We start from the raw sequence: 21,185 nt of genomic DNA on the forward strand, positions 1-21,185 counted from the left end.
CTTGGGTGATAACAGAGTGTCTTTGGCATGCTCGAAAACTATGTTTGAACCCCCGTAGCTGCATGTCTCGCGGCTTTTCAACAGCTAATTTTGGAGCTACTCTAGAAATCAATGTGAAGAGCTGCGCATGTGCGTCCACCTCTCCACAGCAGGGGCCAGGGAAACCCGTTCTCAAGGTAGTGATGAGAAACTTTTTACCCTATGAAAGTCCCCCAAAATAACTGCATTTTCCACTTTGGGTGCAGCTATAATAGTGGTTCTATGTGACTGACCTGGAGACATCACCTGGATATGAGTGGCCTGTCAGTGCCTTTCCATGAATTCTCCATCCGGTGATATCTCTGTGCCTACGCCTCTCCTATCAGACCCTCCTTATCTCAGGTCGATTTCATGGAGGATGATATTAGATGTGATCACAGCACCTTAAAGTAAACCTATGTCAACCCTTCTCTAGTTAATGGAAACACAATATTTTGCTGGCAGGGTCTAATCACACGTGTGATAACACAGGCGTGACCGCAAATCCATGGAGCAGACATGGTGCAGGCACCGGGACTCCTTATCCTGCTCTGTGTAATAGCTGTCATGCCGAGGACTCAAGTAATTGTTATTAACTGCCCAATAAACACAATGCAAAGTCATGATTTACTAAGAGCAAGTGTTATCACAATGCCAGAGACTTCTTACGTAACTGCGAACACCACTTTTAATGGTAGCCGTGGTATTCATGGCCTCCCAATCGCTTTTTTCTAATTGAGGATGAACAGGGAATAGGATGATTATGTATATTTTGGGGGAAAACTACTTTTGCAATTTTTGTTAATTGATCCAGTCTATCAAGAATTAAATCTCATATTTTTAATATTAATCTGAAAATCTATTATAATGTTGGGAAAACAGATTCTGGTTTTGCTCCCCTTGCCCCAGTCAGCTGTGTTGTGTTCCATGTCGGGCTTTGCAGATGATTTATCGTGATCCCATGTTATTGTCTGCCTGGGCCTATATATGTCCTACCAAGACACACACCGGAGTCTTGGTATTAAAACTTTTAGGTCCTCCAGAGTCATAACTGCTTGCAGGCTCCAGGACCTCTGCTACTTGTTCCCGATCTCCTGTCTGCTTGCGGCCTCCAGGACCTCTGCTACCTGTTCCCGATCTCCTGTCTGGCTTCGATTTCCAAGACCACTACTAACTGTTCCCCTCTCTGTCTGCTGCCTCCAGGACGTCTGCTGCCTCCAGGACCTCCTCTATCTTTTCCCGGTCTCCTGTCTGCCTGCGGTCTCCAAGACCTCTGCTACCTGTTCCTGATCTCCTGTCTGGCTTTGATTTCCAGGACCTCTGCTACCTGTTCCTGGTCTCCTGTCTGCTTGTGGCCTCCCATACCTCTGCTACCTGTTCCTGATCTAATGTCTGCCTGCGGTCTCCAGGACCTCTGCTACCTTTTACCGGTCTCCTGTCTGCCTGCGTTCTCCATGACCTCTGCTACCTTTTCCCGGTCTCCTGTCTGCTTGCTGCCTCCAGGACCTCTGCTACCTGTTCCTGATCTACTGTCTGCCTGCGGTCTCCAGGACCTCTGCTACCTTTTACCGGTCTCCTGTTTGCCTGTGTTCTCTATGACCTCTGTTACCTTTTCCCGGTCTCCAGTCTGCCTGCGTTCACCAGGACCTCTGCTACCTGTTCTCCGGTCTCCTGTCTGCCTGCGTTCTCCATGACCTCTGCTACCTATTCCCGGTCTCCTGTCTGCCTGCGGTCTCCAGGACCTCTGCTACCTGTTCCCGATCTCCTGTCTGCCTGCGGTCTCCAGGACCTCTGCTACCTGTTCCCGATCTCCTGTCTGCCTGCGGTCTCCACTACCTCTGCTACCTGTTTTCCTTGTGCCTCACCTGCCTGCTGCACCTACGCCCGTTTGCCCACCTGGACCTTGGGCTTGGAGGATCCACCTCACCAGGTGAGACAAACATTCATGTTTCTTGGTAACAGACTGCAAACAAACCCAATGCGGCTTTACTCCCTTCATTCTATCCCCTAATTCTTATGAACATATATTTAGTAGATTGGCAATTATAAAGAGACATTTGGATACTAGCACTGCATGGTCAGACCACACAATGCTTTTAGTCGTCTTTTACCATGGAAACACATAACTACAAATAGGAGCTGTACACAAAACAATAAGATTTTATTGATTAAAAGGGTATGGCTGCCTCAGCCTTTAATAAAACTCAGTGGGAGTTACAGAAAAAGTGTGTCTCAGTCCGCAACGTGGCTCCTATTGCTTCCTGTCTCATCCATTAATGCTGAGATGGTATTGCACCTTTAGAGTGGACCTGTCACCAGGTAAAGTCGCTAGTTTTTTTCCTCTCATTGATCCCCCGAGTATGCTTTTAATTTTTTTTTTTATTTTATTTTTTTTAATTCCACCATATGGTTAAAGCGCTATGGGCCTATTTTAGTGTTAGTTATTATGATCTTTGCCAAGAGGGCGTGACTCACAGGATCCTCTTGGGCGTGTCTTTAGGCTGCATTATTAACACCTATAAGCAACACCCCTTGGTAAAGATGATAAAATTGAGCAAAAAAAAGCCCAATAGCTCTGGAACTGTACGGTGGATTTATAGAAGAGCAAACGGAATAATTAGGGGAGCAGCAGGAATCCAAATAAAATGAAAAGTCTGGTCACTTTTGACCTGGTGACAGGTCCTCTTTAAGAGCATTTTCATAGTTTCTTACATGACCTGGAGCAGCAAATAAGTTTCCATGATTCATACAACATTATCCCTTCTGGGTTTTCACTCTGCATAAAATACCCAGCTCAATGATAAATTCAGCTCTGCTACATTTATATGATTAGTCTTTACCTGAAAACTTCCAGTCCCCATCCAGCAGCCGCAGTGAAGAGACGTGGCCCCAAATCCCTGGCAGGGTTGATAGCATATCCCGAATTCATGCCCATAGACATCCCAATAACTGTAACCAGGAGGCCGACAACCACAGCTTGTGTCCCGTCCAGAGCGCTATTGTTTTTCTTATCATTTATAGCCAGGATACATAGCAGCAAGGCTCCAGTGCCAATCACCTGCAATAGTACAAGATAAAGACTTCTAGGAACATGTCAGTCGCCCCATAAAACTATAAGGGTACGTGCACACGCTACGGATTGGGGTGCGGATTTGGCCGAAAGGATTATGTAAAATCCGCAGGTAAATCTGCAGGTCAAAAGACCTGTGGTTTTACCTGCGGATTGCTCTGCGGTTTTGCCCTGCGGTTTTTCATCTCCTCAATGGAGGAGATGGTAAACCGCAGCGGAATCCGCAGAAAGAATTGACATGTCAATTCTTTCTGCGGTTTCAAAACCGGAGAAAAACTGCGAGGAAAAGTCCGCACCGTCTGCACTGCGTTTTTTTATTCCCATAGGGAATAATGGTACTGTACACCGCAGCAAAAACTGCTGCGGACCCGCAGCGGCCAAATCCGCTGCGGAACCGCAGCAGAATCCGCAGCGTGTGCACACACCCTAACTTTACCCATCATATTAAAGGGAATCTGTCACCCCATTTTTGGACTATCAGCTGCCGGCACCGCCATCAGGGGCTTATCTACAGCATTCTGTAATGCTGTAGATAAGCCCCCTATGTAACCTGGAAGAGAAGAAAAACGAGTTATATTATACTCACCCAGGGGCAATCCCGGGTCCGGAGGGTGTCGCGGTCCGGTCCGGCGCCTCCCATCTTGTAACAGTGACGTCCTCTTTGCTTCCTGTCGTGGCTCCGGCGCAGGCGTACTTTATCTGCCCTGTTGAGGGCAGAATAAAGTACTGCAGTGTGCAGGCGCCGGACCTCTGACCATGCGCACTGCAGTACTCTGCTCTGCTCTCAACAGGGCAGAGCAGTGCGCCTGCGCCGGAGCCACGACGGAAAGGAAAGAAGAGGACGGCACCGTATGAAGATGGGAGGCGCCGGAACGGACCGCGACACCCCCCGGACCCGGGACCGCCCCTGGGTGAATATAATATAACTCTTTTTTTACTTCTCTTTCAGGTTACATTGGGGGCTTATCTACAGATTTTTTTTTTTTTTTATGAAAATTAAAAGCTGCTTTTTAAAGTACCAGGAAAAGTTATGAGGTTTCAGAATTGAATTGGAAAACTGCAGCATTTTTTTTTAAATCTGCCACATGTCAATTCTTTCAGCGTTTTAAGCATTTTTTTCACCCATAGAAAGTAATAGTAAAGGATAAATACACAACTAAGCATTCTTGGTGAATAAAACTAACTTTATTAACTGTAGTGTAGACAAAATAACAAGAAAACTGACTGAAACACCAAGAACTAGTCTGAACAAGTGCATACCAAAATACAACTAACATATCAAAATAGGAAATGGTTGCACTAAATCATGTTAAAGCAGGTCAATGTGACATCCGTGAAACGTGAACGGCAAAATGGCTTTAGACATTTAAGAAAATAACACATGAGACTCTTCGCACAAAATTTGGCCAAATAATGTGAGTCCATCTATGTAGGGTTTGCCAAGAGAGGTGTCCACATTTAACCATGCATGCAGATATTAGCCTTAGGCCGGAGTCACACTGGCGAGGAATACGGGCGAGTGAGAGGCGCAAAAAGCACGCATTACACACGGACAAATGATTCTCTATGGGGTCACTCGCACCAGGCATATTTTTCTCTTCCGTATCCTACGCTCCGTGCCACTCGCAGCATTGTCAGCGTACTACGCCCATAGTACGCCAATGCAAGTCAATGGGTGCGCAAAAAATACGGATTACACACGGACCACACGTGTGACCTGCGAGCAATATGCAGGTCTTTTGGCTGGTGACAGGAAATGGGCCAATCCATCATCAGGAAGCCTAGACATGCAAATGAGCGCAAAAAGCGCTCCAGACATCCAGGAAGTACGCCTCCACGGAGTACAGCAGCAGCATGGCGTCCACATATATTAACGTTGAGATGCTCATTGTGCTGGTGCAGGAGCGTCCCGAAATATGGGACCCACGCGATGCAAATTATGCGAACCAGACAAGAAAGGAGGCGTCATGGAGGCGCATCTGTCGCCAGATGTACCATGACTTTGGGGACAGACCACGTGATGAGCAGCATAAAATTCGTAAGTGCAACTATAAAAACATCATTAACCTTAGCGCACGCTTCAAAATGATTCTACAATCAGCACCCCCCTTCCTGGGCATGTAATTTTATTAGCCTCATGAGGCCGTTACATTAGGATGTGACACGTGGCTTCACACAGCCATAATTAGGGGTTAGGCCACAAGCTCCTCATCCTCCTAGCCAATAAAATTAGTTTAAGTGTAGCTAATGAGACCCTGTGTATCTGCCCAATTACATATGCCACCATGGGTAGAACGCACACCCCATAAGGCCCCATGCCTAGACTACTGTTAGAAAATGTGACCTCTCAAATATGTGATTTTGACAATCTTTCCTGTCACATTGCAGTGGAAGATGTGATGAAACGGTGGCGAAGCATCAGGGACCAGTTCCGCAGGGAACGCCAGCAGCGGTCCAGGAGTGGGGATGCTGGGCATGTCAAGAGAAAATATATCTACTATGACCGGCTGAACTTCCTCGCCCCAATTCTGGCTCTGAGACCGTAAGTACATAGCTCACAACACATTACACAAATACATTACACAAATACTTTACAGGGACAAAAATATTGATGTATTTTTGCCTCTGTTCTATTTCATAACAGAACTCAATCCAACCTTACGGATCGAGGAACGGCCTCAGAGGCAGAGCCCATTATAGATCCTGTAGGGGATGAGGTGGCTGGCCCATCTTCTCCCCCTACAAGAAGGATGGCTGAAGATGAGGCATCACAAGACCACACAATGGCTGCCCTACACACCACACCACCAGGACGGTCTGCTGCTGCCACCTCACCCATCCTGGAAGAGCCGGGCAACTTGAGCAGCAGCCCAACTGCCCAGATCAGGTCCTCCCCACAGGCTGCTGTAGTATCACGGCGAACAAGAAGAAAGCGCAAGGTCACTCTTCAAGAGAGTAGGACCAATGTGGACACAGGGGTCCTAAATTATTTGTCCAGAGTAACAACAGATGATGGTGAGGAGGCCTATGCACGTAGCCTCACCCTTTATCTCCGTGCCCTTACCCGTGAGGTCAGGCTCCGTATTAGGGGATGTATTCAGATCCTGCTTGATGCAAGCACCCCCCCCCAATACCCCATATGAGGTGTTTGAATTTCTGGAGAGGTGGCAGCTCTCACCACGAAATTTAATGCGCATGAGACCATCTACACAGTTGCTTGCTCAAGCAGGGTCTGAACAGCCCCTAATACGTGGGCCAACACCTCAACCCCTTCCTCCCCCTACCCAACCGTCTATACCGCAGCACCAAATGTCTTCCTCAAGCCAACCCCACCAATATGGCCACTTGTACCCACCCAGTGTTGGAGGCTGGTCCCAACCTGGTTGGGGACGATCTGGCTATCTTGGTGGGTATGAGCCACGGGCCTACCAGAGCCAACAAGAAGCCCCTCACCATCATCAGTACTCTGGCCAGTATCCCCAACAGTCCCAGGAGGCTGGACAATTCCAGCATCATGGGCACCAGTATGGCCCCACACAGGGCGATGTTGACCACAATGTCCAGCAGCACCCACAGGCTGTTGATCCACGTTCCCCTTCCCCAACATATGAGGATTTATGATTCTGATGGTTGGAGATGTCCAGTCAGATGTAACTGGTGCTCCTAATCTAATTGTAAAAACAGGTGTTCTCCTTCACCAACAGTTAGAACATAATGTAACATTCACATTTTTAAATAATGTTTTCCAAACATATGAAACAATCCATCATGACTGGCAACGCTCACGCCTTTCAGACAGATATTACATGTGTGTAGAAAAGAGAATCTTTAAATGCGCTATGCTGTAAACTGAAAGGATGAAAATACACTACTCACTTGCTAACGCCTAGGAAAGGCGTGCTCGCCTTAGTTAAGTAGTCACCTTTTTTGTTAGCAATCTCTAGGACAAAATTTCTAGTCGACCAGCATTCAGAATATCACGCTTTCTCTATGTATTAACAAGTGATTTTTGTATTTTCATCCTTTCCGGTATAGCATGCTTAAATATTGTCTGTTCTACAGACAGGTAATATCTGTGTGAAAGCTGTGAGGTAGCCTTGCCTGTCATGGTGGAATCTTTCTATGATTGGATAACATTATGAGGAAATGTGAGTGTTATCTCGTTGCCTTTATTTTGGTGATGGAGCTCACCTTTTGTTGGCAAATCTAGGTTAACCTAGTGATGCAGCAATGTTTTTTTGGCCTAATATTTGTGGCTGTTTTGTTCTGTTATGTTCATTTTACAACAAGTTAAAGAAGGCACAAAGGGTCATTTTGGCCATTGCCACATTTCTGTTATGGCAAAATTTTGCGTTTAAGCGAAAAAAAAAGGCAAAACTAAACATTTGTCTACTCTACTTAACGTCTCTGTGTGATTTTTCACAATCTCTCACAACATACTAACAGACACAAACCAATGCACTGAAACACTTATAGAATCATAAAGGCTTGAGTAATATATATTTTGACACACTTAAAGCAACAAATTATAACATAGACACAGCATGCTCTTGCCAAGAAGTTGCCCCCTCAGGTGAGATAAAGTAATTAGTGAAAATATCACGCACTTTGAGGCCAGAGAGCGGTCTACGTTGAGGGTTGATAGGTGGTCTCACCCTGCGCACATTGTCCGGCCTACGCACAACACCATCAGAGGAGGAGCAATCATGTATCCTGGTGAAGTTATGCAGAACAACACAGGCTTTCACAACTTCATTCACATTTTGCTCACTCAACTGAATGGCAGACTGGAGTACTCGCCATTTGGCAGAAAGAATCCCAAAGGAACACTCCACCAGTCGCCTAGCACGTGATAGGCGCAAGTTAAAAATTCTGCGCCTGTGGTCAAGGTTGCGCCGGGGATATGGCCTCATGACATTGCGCGATAACTGAAAGGCCTCATCTGCCACAAGGACATAAGGGACTGATTATTCGGGGGAGCCTAGTAGCTGGCGTGGTGGTGGTAGATCCAACTGGTTGGTGCGTAGCCGCCGACCCATTATGGAAGTATTGAAGACTCTAGAGTCCCCCGTCCTTCCATAGGCCCCAATGTCAACAATTATAAACTTGTATTGAGGGTCTACCAGAGCCAACAATACAACAGAAAAGTATTGTTTATAATTGAAGAATTGGGAGCCTGAGTTCGGCGGCTTACGCACCCTGATATGTTTGCCATCCAGGGCCCCAATACAATTTGGAAACTGGCAGTCCTCCTCAAACTCCCTTAATATCCTTAACCAGTCTTCCATCCTGGGCTCGGGTAGGACCACTTGATGGAGTCTTGTCCAGATTTCTGCACATGTAGACCTCACTATGCCTGAAATGGTGGATTTTCCTATGAGAAACTCATGGTGGAGGGCGGCATAAGACAGGCCAGTGGACAGGAAGCTGTAGAACAACAGAAATAGTCCAGGTTAGAATGGCTAAAGTAAAAAAAAATCATTTACATGCCGACCAAACATGTTAGGAAATGATAGAGAAGAACACACACATATTTGGTGGCACAATGACTATGTGATATGCAGGACATATTACATCTAACATTCTGCTGTGTCAGGTGCTTCATATTTGGAGTAAGATGATGGCATTCAACTTTGTCCAAGAAGGGCAAAAAACATAATTTAGCACACACATTATGAACATAGAGAATGTGGTTGTGTAGTACATACCGTATTGTGAGTAGAAGTCGCTCCTCTGCAGATATAGCTTTGCGCATCCTTGTATCCTGAAAGGTTATCCCAGGGCGCACTGTCTCCAAGAGTCGATCAAATGTGGAAATGCTCATGCGACAGTACTGGTAAAATTTCTCCGGATGCTGCCGCAGAGAAGAATAGAGGCGGTGAAAATGACCTCTTGTGAGTCGTTGCCTCAAAAGTGGATGGACCCACATGCGTCTCCTCCTCCGCGGATCCACTATCACTGGGTATGGTTGACCAAAGTGCCGTGACAAAAGCCGGGTAAAGAGAACCTGCTCTGTTGTATTGAATGTCAGACCCTCTGCCATGCTGCACAAAGAACACCAACACACCTCGTGAAAGCAAGGTGAGAAATGGACAGAATAGAGGCAGCCACCTGTTTCTGAGTGTCTAAATAGGGTGCAGGCTAATTATTTAAATTGTTTGCAGGCCTCAAAACCGTTAAATGTCCATTTTGCAAGGCTGCGAGAAAATCTCGCCATACGGATTGCATACGGATGCCACACGGATTACATAGGGATGCAGACATGCGCAAAATACGCGACCTCACCTTGCTTACGGATGACCTACGGAGCACTATTTAGTGGTCATTCATCCATATTGCGCAAGTAAACTACGGACCGTATTTTGCGCAGGTTAGTGTGACTCCAGCCTTGGGTAAGTGTTCACACCGGACAGGGGAGGTCCGGGACCCACCCGATTCATGAGATTACCTTGACGATGGTGGGTGGGCTCACATTATTTGGCCAAATTTTGTGCAAAGCGTCTCGTGTTATTTTCCTAAATTTCTAAAGCTGTTTTGCCGTTCACGTTTCACGTATTTCACATTGACATGTTTTAACATGATTTAGTGCAACCATTTTCCTATTTTGATATGTACTGTAGACCAATCAGACAAGTAATCCACACCAGAAAACGCTGAAAAACGGGGGGTTTGAAGGCATCGTTTTTACTGCCAAGAAGCACGTTTTGGTTGCTGGAAAAAAAAACACTCAAATAATGAACGTGTGAAAATCTCCCAGAAAGCAAGGGGAGTGAAATATTAGATATCTGCCCACACATACCAGTAGAGGCATTTTTGGATCTGTTTTATATGAATGCATCAGAAATTGGCATCTACAGGATCTTTCTACATAAAGCAAATCAGGTTAATCTAATTACCTAATGGGTTATTTACTGTACTTACCTGATCCAAAAAGCCACCCCCTATGGAAAGATACGGCTGTGGGTAGGTGGCAAATATACTGGCTGTTTCTAGAGGACCTGTCACAGTAAAGTTTCCTTTGCAATAGTTGTACAGAGCCTCTGTCAGAGAAAAGAATTGCATTCTGGTCAAATATTGATTTACATCCTAAACACTATAATACTGCCGCTATGTACAAGAATATAACTACTATAATGCTGCCCTCTATGTACAAGAATATAACTATAATACTGCCCCTATGTACAAGAATATAACTACTATAATGCTGCCCTCTATGTACAAGAATATAACTACTATAATACTGCTCCTATGTACAAGAATATAACTACTATAATACTGCCCTCTATGTACAAGAATATAACTACTATAATGCTGCCCTCTATGTACAAGAATATAACTACTATAATACTGCCCCTATGTACAAGAATATAACTACTATAATACTGCCCTCTTTGTACAAGAATATAACTACTAGAATACTGCCCTCTATGTACAAGAATATAACTACTATAATACTGCCCTCTATGTACAAGAATATAACTACTAGAATACTGCCCTCTATGTACAAGAATATAACTACTAGAATACTGCCCTCTGTACAAGAATATAACTACTATAATACTGCCCCTATGTACAAGAATATAACTACTATAATACTGCCACCTATGTACAAGAACATAACTACTATAATACCGCCCCTATGTACAAAAATATAACTACTATAATACTGCCCCATGTACAAGAATATAACTACTATAATACTGCCCCTATGTACAAGAATATAACTACTAGAATACTGCCCTCTATGTACAAGAATGTAACTACTAGAATACTGCCCCCTATGTACAAGAATATAACTACTATAATACTGCTCCTATGTACAAGAATATAACTACTATAATACTGCCCCTATGTACAAGAATATAACTACTATAATACTGCCCCTATGTACAAAAATATAACTACTATAATACTGCCCCTATGTACAAAAATATAACTACTATAATACTGCCCCATGTACAAAAATATAACTACTATAATACTGCCCCATGTACAAAAATATAACTACTATAATACTGCCCCTATGTACAAGAATATAACTACTAGAATACTGCCCCTATGTACAAGAATATAGCTACTATAATACTGCCCCTATGTACAAGAATATAACTACTAGAATACTGCCCCTATGTACAAGAATATAGCTACTATAATACCACCCCTATGTACAAGAATATAACTACTTTTATACCGCCCCTATGTACAAGAATATAACTACTATAATACCGCTCCTATGTACAAGAATATAACTACTATAATACCGCCCCTATGTACAAGAATATACAGTAACTACTATAATACCGCCCCTATGTACAAGAATATAACTACTATAATACCGCTCCTATGTACAAGAATATAACTACTATAATACCGCCCCTATGTACAATATAACTACTATAATACCGCTCCTATGTACAAGAATATAACTACTATAATACCGCCCCTATGTACAAGAATATAACTACTATAATACTGCCCCTATGTACAAGAATACAACTACTATAATACTGCCCTTGAGGGACATTGTAAATCTTTTAATCTTTTCATATGTGCATAGAGAATGGTTTACAGAGTTGAAAAATAGCTGTCTCTGCCTTTTTTTTTTTTTACAAGTGACATTCATGACATAACACGTTTTAGTACCATAGTATAAGAAGTATACAATCACAGCCGCCAGGAATGCTCCCGCAATTTGAGAAATCATGTACACTGGGAGTTTCTTCCAGGAAAGTTTTCCCAGGATGCAGTTCGTTAGTGAGACGGCGCAGTTCATATGGGCTCCTGAAACAGACAATATACAGGAAATAATTGTAGAACTTCTTTCATCAGAAGATCTAACTCTTGGGCTCAGTGTGGGGAGATATGTGCAATGTTTATATATCCTATTACTGTGACACCCGCAGATTTCAAACTATGATTGATCGACGTTACATGACTGCTGTTAACTTTGAGATTTTTTACATGAATTTTGGAGCAGAATCTGCTCCGAAATCCACATGCAAAACACTTAAAATCCTCTTTGAATAAGCGTACTATTTATTTCAATGGGAAACCATGATGATAAAATAAGCCTGTCATTTCATAGGGAAAAACTGCTAAGACTTTGCCTGCTAAAGCAAAAAGAATCCATATCAGTAAACATTGCCAAATTTTTCGGTGGATTTTTTTTGACAATGTACTGATTGAATTTTTCTAATGTTTATTTTGCTTAGATTCCATGCTAAAATCCATATAAAAAAAATAAATACTTTTATGTGAACCTGCTCTTATCGCATTTTTTCAAAGCGTTTTTAATGCGTCTTGTCCTTTTAAGTGTCTTTTTCCAAATATAAATCTGTTTTTATTGCGTTTTTTTTATGTATTTTATGGCAAGTGTGTTTGTGTTGTTTGCTGCAGAAATGTGGTAAAAAAAAACAAAACTCATTGTAAGGAAGAATGCATCATAAACGGCAAGATCTTACCAAACTGTGCCATAAATCATGTGCAATGTACCCATCCCGCTAGATTATGGCTGATCACTGCGGGTCTGAGCTGGAGGACACATTGTCGTTACCTTTTCTTGCAGGGACTGCAGAGTCACAGATCCCCTTAGTTATAAAAGACAGATCGCATTTACTGGTCCTCATTGTACTTGATACCAAGTTTTGGAGTTAATCCTCTGCAGTAAGGGGGATAGGCGGTGTGACCGCCTCCTGTCATGCAGGTCACTGTGGAGCGAGCCTCACTCGGATGTAGTATTAGATCCCATTCATAATTGTGACACTTACCAGATACTCCCCCAGCCACGTGGATACCCATTGTGACTCCAATCCCGAAAGATAAATTAATGCTCAGGTATTGTCCGAATGCGTTGTTACCGAGAACCACCTGCGCCACCGCTCCCAAACCGAATGTCTGAGAAGATGGACAGAAGCAATCATTAAATAATCCCACTCTCAAACAACTGCAAACTAAAGACCTCAAATCTACTAAGAGCAAATTAGTTTCCTTGCTTTCCATATTTGGCACAGGGTCGTAACTATCGTAGATTAAGGGCTCGCTCACATTCGCATTTGACAAATAGCTCCGATGTTGCACCTGAAAAATTGGACAAGCGGAATCCATATGGTTCAATGTATGTCAAGCGAGCGTGCTGTTTTTTTTTTCTCACCTGGCATCCATGTGACATGCATACTCATTGCATTATTAGCATCCTCTTTTACATACAGTGAATCTCTATGTAGCCTAAAGCTAGTTTACAAACTAATATAGCAATGTTATATACAGTTATAGATAGATATTAGATACATACAGTGATAAATAATATATACAGCAGATGTCCTGTATAGATATTTAATGTCACAAGCTGCCTACATGAAATTACTTTAGTGTTTAGTCTGGTTTAACCAAATTAAAAAAAAAGTCGTGGGTTACACCTATTTTCGATAACCAGCCAAGGTAAAGCAGACAGCTGTGGGCTTATATTATCAGGATGGGAATGTCCATGGTTATTGGGCAATTCACAGCCTAAAAATATGAGCCCGCAGCCGCCCCAGAATTGGCGCATCACATGAGACCTGTCGGCTGTGAGCATTGTCGTCACTACCCAGTGCCTGTGAATAGCGATCACTTTACTGCTATTCACACAGGCCAGAGCCAGGTTCAACGAACATGGACTACGCCAGAGCTTCATGGGTACATTTTAGGTAATAAATTGGTGAACAAGGGACTGTCTATTGTTTTTATTTCTGTCTTTTTATGTTTTTCAGGTATACTTTTCTGGACGACTTCGTATTCGGTGGATGACTTCATACCTGCATGAGGGATAGTGTAGGGGGAGTCTTTATTCAAATAAGCTATTTTTTATGTGTGTTTTTTCTTTTTGATTATTCAGTTAGTTATGAGAGCGTCTGATAGACACATCTCCATTACTAACCCCAGTGGTTGATGGCTGCTGTGATTTTTGATAAATCACAACTATTATCAGCCCAAACTACCATTACCCCAATTGCCACTGCATCAGGGCAATCGGGAAGAGCCGGGCAAAATGCCAGATCTCATGTGATGCGTCAATTCTGCGGTGGCTGCGAGCTTGTATTTTTAGGCAGGGAAGGGCCCAATAATCATGGACCTACCAAACCTGATGATGTAAGCCATCAGCTGTCTACTTTACTTTGGCTGGTTATCAAAAATAGGGGGGACCCCACGTCATTTATCAATTATTTAATAGGTGAAATAAGGCTTAAACACCCTAGCGCCACATGAAACAAATTATAGGGTGCAAGTTTAATATATGTAGGAGGCTTTTGACATTAAACATCTAAAGGATGTCCATCTATTATATCTATTCTATATTATCATCTCTCCATTCTGATGGTTCTTGATGCAAATTACTGTACTGGGCTGAGGAAAGGTTTTCTTTGAGATGTGTGCATAAAAATCAGCCGGCATGCGCTTGGCCCATGTGCCATCTGATTTCCCCCCCCCCTCTTCTCGCACCTGTAGACTTGCATTGGCGATATACGCAGTCAATTGCAGGACGCTGCGATTTTTTTTTTTTTTCTCAGCTCAATTATAACTGAAGAAAAGCTCACAGATGAGCACGGACTCATTTAATAACAGAGTGCAATGCAATATTTTCACACAGTGCACGTCTCCGTATTACACGCCAGTGTGAGCAAACCCTAATTATGTAAACATTCAATGTCCTAGCTTCATGTTTCTTCATGAATAGATGAGTAGCAATTTATAAGAGCTGTCTCACTCTTTCCCTGGTGAGGATCCCCCTCTATTTACCAGAATGGCACTGAGCGACCAGTATGTCCATGAATTACATGGATTGCCATTCATTTCAATGGTCATCATGTAATGCTACATTTCACCTGTAGAGGCCGCTACATTTATGTCTTAGTACAGTTGATTGCAAAGGGTTAAAGAAGCTTGACCTGCGACGATCAGCTGATCACCAATCGAAATTCTGCAAGTCTTATGTTCATCATTCACTTGTAAGGGAGTTAAACCACAGTACCCAGTAGAAGCCATTAAATATTTAACAAAGTTCGGTTCTGCTCCATACAGTGCTCATTTCCAGTCATCAGACCGAACTGATCTTATTTTGATGACCTAGACAGACCCTTTTTTAATATGACTATTCACATTGGAAAAAAAAAACAGACAAATGTCATTATTCAGCACTATCTGACAATACCCATTTCTGAAGATGGCAATAACCCTTTAAAGGGCTCCACCCATGTGAGTCATTGATAACATATTGATAGGAATAATATAATAATAATTTGTATTTTTATAGCGCCAGCTTGTTCAGCAATTTACAATTTTAGAGCGGACTTGTACAGACAATAGACATTACAGAATAAACATAACTCCAATATCAAAAAGAGTGAGGACCCTGTCCGCAAGCTTACAGTATACGAGGAAATATGGGAGACACGAAAGGTAAATGGTAAAATGTGCTTATTTTGTACAATACAGCCATAATATACTAAATAGGGTATTCATATAACGCTGCATGAACCGGTCATATCCAGTATATGTACAGTACAGATATAGAGGGCTATTACGTGCATGGGGAGTGTGAACATATGCTACGAGGGTCCCAATTTTGAAGAAAAATTTGTATGGGCCAAAAGGGGATAGTTAGATAAGTCAGGCCAGTCTAAAGACATGCATTTTTAAGCCACGCTCGAAACTGTGGGTATTGGGAATTAATCAAATTTTACTGTGTAATGCACTCCAAAGAATTGGCACAATATGCAAGAAGTCTTGGACACAGGAGTGGGAGGTTGTGAGTATTGAGGATTTTAGTTTTAAGTCTTTAGCAGAATGAAGGTCAGGGTAGGGTGGTAGACTGAGACGAGGGATGAGATGTAGATTGGTGCTGACTCACGGAGCGCTTTGTGGGTGAGAGCGATAAGTTTATATTGAACTCTGTATTGGATGGGCAACCAGTTCAACGACTGGCACAGGGAAGAGGCATCGGTGTAACGTTTGTCGAGGAATATAATCCTGACTGCTGCATTCAGGACGGATTGGCGAAGGACTAGGATTACTAGAGAGTTGCAATAGTCCAGACGAGAATGAATAAAAGCTACAGTAAAGGATTTTAGCGATTCAAAGGTAAAAAAAATGGTTTAATCCTAGAGATGTTTTTGAGGTGTAGGGAACATGAGTGAGTGATCTTATGTAGGGGTGAAGGAAAGATCTGAATCAAAGAGGACACCATGACAGCGGGCATGTTGCTGGGGAGTAACACGGAAATGGAAATATCGGGCTTAGATAGGTTAGAGGAGGGTGCGAACACAAGGAGTTCATTTTTTGACGGATTCAGTTTTAGATAGAGACAGTGTTAGAGACAACGGAAATACAGTCACTGGTATTTTGCAGTAAGGCGGGGGGGTGATGTCAGGAGACGATGTGTATAATCAACATAGAGACAGTACTGAAAACCGAATCTACTGATTGTCCAATAGGGGTGGTGTACAAGGAGAAAAGGAGGAGGCCTAGGACTGAGCCTTGAGGAACCCCAACAGTAAGGGGAGAGGAAGAGGAGCCATCAAAAGACAATGTGAAAAAGCGGTCAGAGAGGTAGAACAGTGCCCTTGAGACTGATAGAGCGGAGCATAGCGAAGAGGAGCTGGTCAGCAATAGTGTCAAATTCTACAGAGAGACCCAGGAGAATCAGCAAAGAGTAGTGACCATTAGATTTAGCTGTTAGTATATCATTGGAGACTTTAGTGAGGGCAGTTTCAGTAGAGTGTAAAGAGCGGAAACTTGATTGTAAAGGATCAAAAAGAGTGTTATCTGAGATAGCAGGTTAGATGGGCGCGGACCAAGCGTTCCAGGAGTTTAGAGATGAAGGGAAGATTGGCGACAGGTTTGTAGTTAGCAGCACAGTTCTGGTCCAGGGATGGTTTTTTAAGTAATGGATGTATGCTGGCATGTTTAAACGAGGAGGGGGAAAATACTAGATGAGAGGGAGAGATTAAATATTTTAGCTAAGTGAGTGGTGACAGCAGGGAAAGGGCCTGTAGGAGATGTGAGGGAATAGGGTCACTGGTGTAGGTAGTAGGGCGAGAGGATTCAAGGACCCTGGTAATGTCTTCTTGCATGACTGCTTCAAAGACCGAAAGTGAGCAAGGTGCAGTGCAGGAGGCAGGAGAATGCATTACGTTAGGGAATTGGAAGAAAATTTTCTGTCGGATATGGTCAACTTTTTCTTTGAAATAATTGGTCAGATCATTAGCGCCAAGGTCGTTGGTCATGCCCTGTACTGTTTGATTGAGGAGAGAATGAAAAGTGTCAAAGAGTCGTTTAGGATTATTGGATAGTGAGGTGATGAGGGTGTTGAGGTAGGTTTGTTTGGCGAGGTGAAGGGCAGAGTAGTATGTTTTAAGCATAAACTTATAATAGATTAAATCTTCAGCCAGATTGGATTTTTTTACAGATGTTTGGCGCACCTGGAGCACCGCTGGAGAAAACGTGCTAGCAGCATGTTCCAGGGTTGACACCTTCTATGCCGAGTTCTGCTAAATGTAGGAGGTGTAGTTTCATCCAGGACAATGTCTCATTATAATGTTTCAGTGCAGAGTCAGGACATGAGAAGGAGGAGACTGGGGCCAATGATGACTGCTACTTCATAAACTTCTGTGTGTTCATGGCACGTATATCTCTACATATGTGGAAAATGGGTGTGTCCTGAGCGATATGACAATTCTTGACAGAGAATGAAAGAAGGTTGTGGTCAGAGAGCGGAAGAGGGGAGTTAGTGAAGTCATATGCTGAACAGAGTAGGGAGAAGACCACGTCCAGAGTATGCCTGTCTTCATACGTTGGAGAGGTAGATACCTGTGAAAGGATGAGGAAGGTAGTTAGCAATACAAGATGAGTGGCAGATGGGGACAGGGGATCACCAATGGGGATGTTAAAGTCCCCCATGATGAGAGTGGAGATGTCACAGGATAGAAAGTGGGGAAGCAAGGAAACAAATTGATCAAGGAACTGACGGGAGGAGCCCAGAGGGCGATACACAACCGCCACTCGCAGGGAGAAGAGTCTGACAATGTGAACCTCAAAAGAAGGGAAGAGAAGGGAGGGTACTGGGGGATGACCTGAAAAATACATTTTGTGGAAAGCAGGCAAAAACCTCCACCTGACCTATTGTCAGGTCTCGGGGTATACGAGCGCAGCAGTGTCCGACTGCTGGATCCAAGTTTGTGTGAGCCAGAAGGTTCATTTGAAAGCAAAGAGTCATGGATGTAGGAGAGTTTGTTACACGCTGACCGCTTGTTCCAAATGGCACAACTAAAAGAGACAGCAGGCATGCAAGGAATATTAATACGATTAGCAGGGTTTCTGAGTGTAGTAGGAACGAGTTAAGGTACTGTCACACTTAGCGATGTACGAGCGATCCCGACCATCGATATGACGCGGTCAGGATCGCTGGTGCATCGCTAAGTGGTTGCTAGTGAGCTGCCACACAGGGAGATCTCACCAGCGACATCGCAGGGGTCGGGGGTCGCTACTTACCTGTCAGACGAGGCGATCCTGACGTCCTTCCACCTGCGTCCACGCGTCGCTCGTCGGCGCCACAGGAAGCCCAACAGGAAGCTGACGACGAGAAGCGGTCCAGGACGATCTCGCGCGATCAGCGATAACCAGCGGGGGAGCCAATCGGAGGTAAGTATCACATACAGCGATATCGCTAGCAATATCGCTATAACGTCACAAAAACCAGTGACGTTATAGCGATATTGCTAGCGATATCGCTTAGTGTGACAGGCCCTTTAGTCTTATTATCACCAGAAGGGCCGGGATTAGGAGCGATATCTCCTGCGACTAGGAGAAGGAAACTAGAGCATGAGCTGATGGTTGAGTGATTTGTGAGAGCATCTCTTCTGTTGTGTATGGTGGAAATTAATGGATCTGTGCAGTTTAGCATTGTGATGAGAGCTGTATATAGAAGAGAGTAGAGAGGGGCTGATATGGATGGAGTGTGCCGAGTTTGTGAGAGGGCGGTAGATGTGATTGCAGCAGCCAGAATATAAATACATATGGTGAATGCTCTTTGCAAATCAGAAGACCTGGAAGCAAGTTTGTTTGTGTGTCTTGCATGTCTTATCTATCTCCTGCCCTGTCCAACTGCCTTGTCTAACTGTCCTGACACTTAGAAAAATATGGCACTTGGATAAAATCTGTATATATGCCATAAATACCCTATAGATGTTCCGTAAATGTCATGCCATAAATGTTCCAGACTGGAATATCCCTTGAAAAACACATCTAATAAATAAAATTAAATACGTTCCCTTTAAAGGGTTGTATTCCTAAAATAGCAATTATCTCCTATCCATATTCATAAGATAGGGGATAACTTATCAAGCTTTGTTTTCAGCAGTTCTATAGAGTATGAATGAAGCAGAGGTTAAGCATGTGCAACCGCCCCATTCAGGACTTTCTATTTTGGATTAACCCTTTAAGTACTGCCAAGTCCTTTTTCCTGCTCTGAGCGGAAGTCTTGAGTACCTTGAGACTGTCAAGCCAATGGAAAAAGAGTACGATTAGGAACCAGACTGTCAGACAGGACAAAATATTTACTGTACATCGTTCAAACTTGATTTTTTGAACAAATTACATCTTTGTATTAAATTGAAATATCTGACACGAGGCAGTATAACCAACCCCACATGATCTTCCAGTATACATTTCTGATGTTTATTATCACGGTGCCCAAGTGACAAGCGGAGTTCTTCACTTGTAAAGAATATATTTTGACGGCCGTCGCTGACGCTTCTTTTTTTTCTGCAAACCTTTTATTTGCTCGTTCACCTGATGGAGCAGACGACGGCACTCCGAGACCTAGAGTAGAGCTAATGAGCGCTATGTAAAATATAGGTAAATACAAAACATGTCCCAGCAGGGAAGGCAGATCATAACAAGGGTAAAATATTGTCAGATAATGAAGAAAAATGTCAGGAAATGACACATCTCGGGAAAAGGTTAATGGACTCAATCACAGGAGGAAAAGCAAAACTCCAATGACATTGTGTAGCCGTGTGACATTTGCTCTTCAGTTGTACAAACCTCAAGTGCGCTAATACTATAGGTGTAAAGTGATCATATTGGAACCACAATCTAGGTTTTTTTTTAATCTCTTCTTTTTCAGTGTACTTTTGTGAATGTGTCTTAAAGGGAAGCTGTCAGTAGATTTTTACATATACAAGTAGGGGTATGGCTGTGTAGGCTCTTCTCCCCCAATAAAGTCTATACCTCTTTTGCAGAGATCCGATGTGCAAGTTATAAGAAATCTAGTGTAGAAGATGTATGCAAATCGGGCATGTTGCTGGAGGCCTGTCACTGACCTTGGTAGAAGCAGTCTACTTTCTGTATTATTCATTTTTCTGTGTAAATAATGTATTTTCTGTATTTTATAGTTAAATGCTTCTTGTCCTTTCAGACAGCTTGATCTCATTTGATGTGATAAATAGACAATCATCAAATTATTTTATTTAAAGGGGTTGTCCAATGTTAAATTCATTGATGGCCTATCCTTAGGGTAGGTCAGTAATGTCTTATCGGCGGGGGTGCGACATTCGGCACCCCCACGGACCAGCTGTTCCCGGTGTTGGCAGCGGCTGGAACTGCTCAGTTGTGGAGCTGCACAGCTCCGTAGACTGAATAGAGGTTAAAGGTCATGGCTGGGTACTGCACATCCACATCCTATTGATTTGTATAGGGGGAAAAATGTGCAGTACCTGGCCGTGGCCACTATACAGCTGATGGAGCTGTGCTGTGCAGCTCCGCAACCGAGCAGTTCCAATGGGAACAGCTGATCGGCAGGGGTGCCGGTTGTCGAACCCCTACTGCAGATATTGATGACTTATCCTAAGGATAGGTCATCAGTGTTAAAGTTTCGGACAACCCTTTTAATAAGTATGTTGTCTTTCCCCAAACAAAAATCCCTCCAAAGTGCTTGCCACTAGATGTTTTCCTTCTATGTAACTTGCTGCCCACTGCCTGTTGTCAGGTATAATCCATTTCCAGCAGCCGAGACTTGTAGACAGATCACAGCATGTGGAGGCGGAGCTTCGACTCTGCTCCT

At 43.4% G+C, this 21,185-nt stretch overlaps 2 protein-coding genes across 5 annotated transcripts in view; one reads left to right on the plus strand and one right to left on the minus strand.

Annotated features, from left to right (window-relative positions):
- Positions 1–7,485, plus strand: part of TPGS2 (tubulin polyglutamylase complex subunit 2) — a 67,453-nt gene extending 59,968 nt beyond the window's left edge. For 3 of the 4 annotated variants that reach the window (XR_012234850.1, XR_012234848.1, XR_012234849.1), the window contains 2 exons: positions 1,334–1,948; positions 5,477–7,485. Coding sequence is in view for 1 of the 4 variants with exons in the window: in XM_073589800.1 (XP_073445901.1) it covers positions 1,334–1,407 (74 nt within the window). In the remaining 3 variants the exon portion in view is untranslated. Of the gene's footprint in view, positions 1–1,333; positions 1,949–5,476 lie in introns of those variants that run through there. The other variant, XM_073589800.1, reaches the window with a different exon arrangement.
- The window catches only part of LOC141101014 (aquaporin-7-like), a 49,491-nt gene that overhangs the window by 3,335 nt on the left and 24,971 nt on the right, over positions 1–21,185 (minus strand). Inside the window, exons 2-5 of the mRNA XM_073589805.1 lie at positions 12,856–12,982; positions 11,732–11,869; positions 10,010–10,128; positions 2,859–3,076 (exon numbers count right to left, since the gene is read on the minus strand). Of these exons, the coding sequence (XP_073445906.1) occupies positions 2,859–3,076; positions 10,010–10,128; positions 11,732–11,869; positions 12,856–12,982 (602 nt within the window). The remainder of the gene's footprint in view (positions 1–2,858; positions 3,077–10,009; positions 10,129–11,731; positions 11,870–12,855; positions 12,983–21,185) is intronic.

Source organism: Dendrobates tinctorius, unplaced genomic scaffold (genome assembly GCF_039654945.1).
Source record: "Dendrobates tinctorius isolate UK_male_01 unplaced genomic scaffold, ASM3965494v1 ptg000113l, whole genome shotgun sequence".
Classification (NCBI taxonomy): domain Eukaryota; kingdom Metazoa; phylum Chordata; class Amphibia; order Anura; family Dendrobatidae; genus Dendrobates; species Dendrobates tinctorius.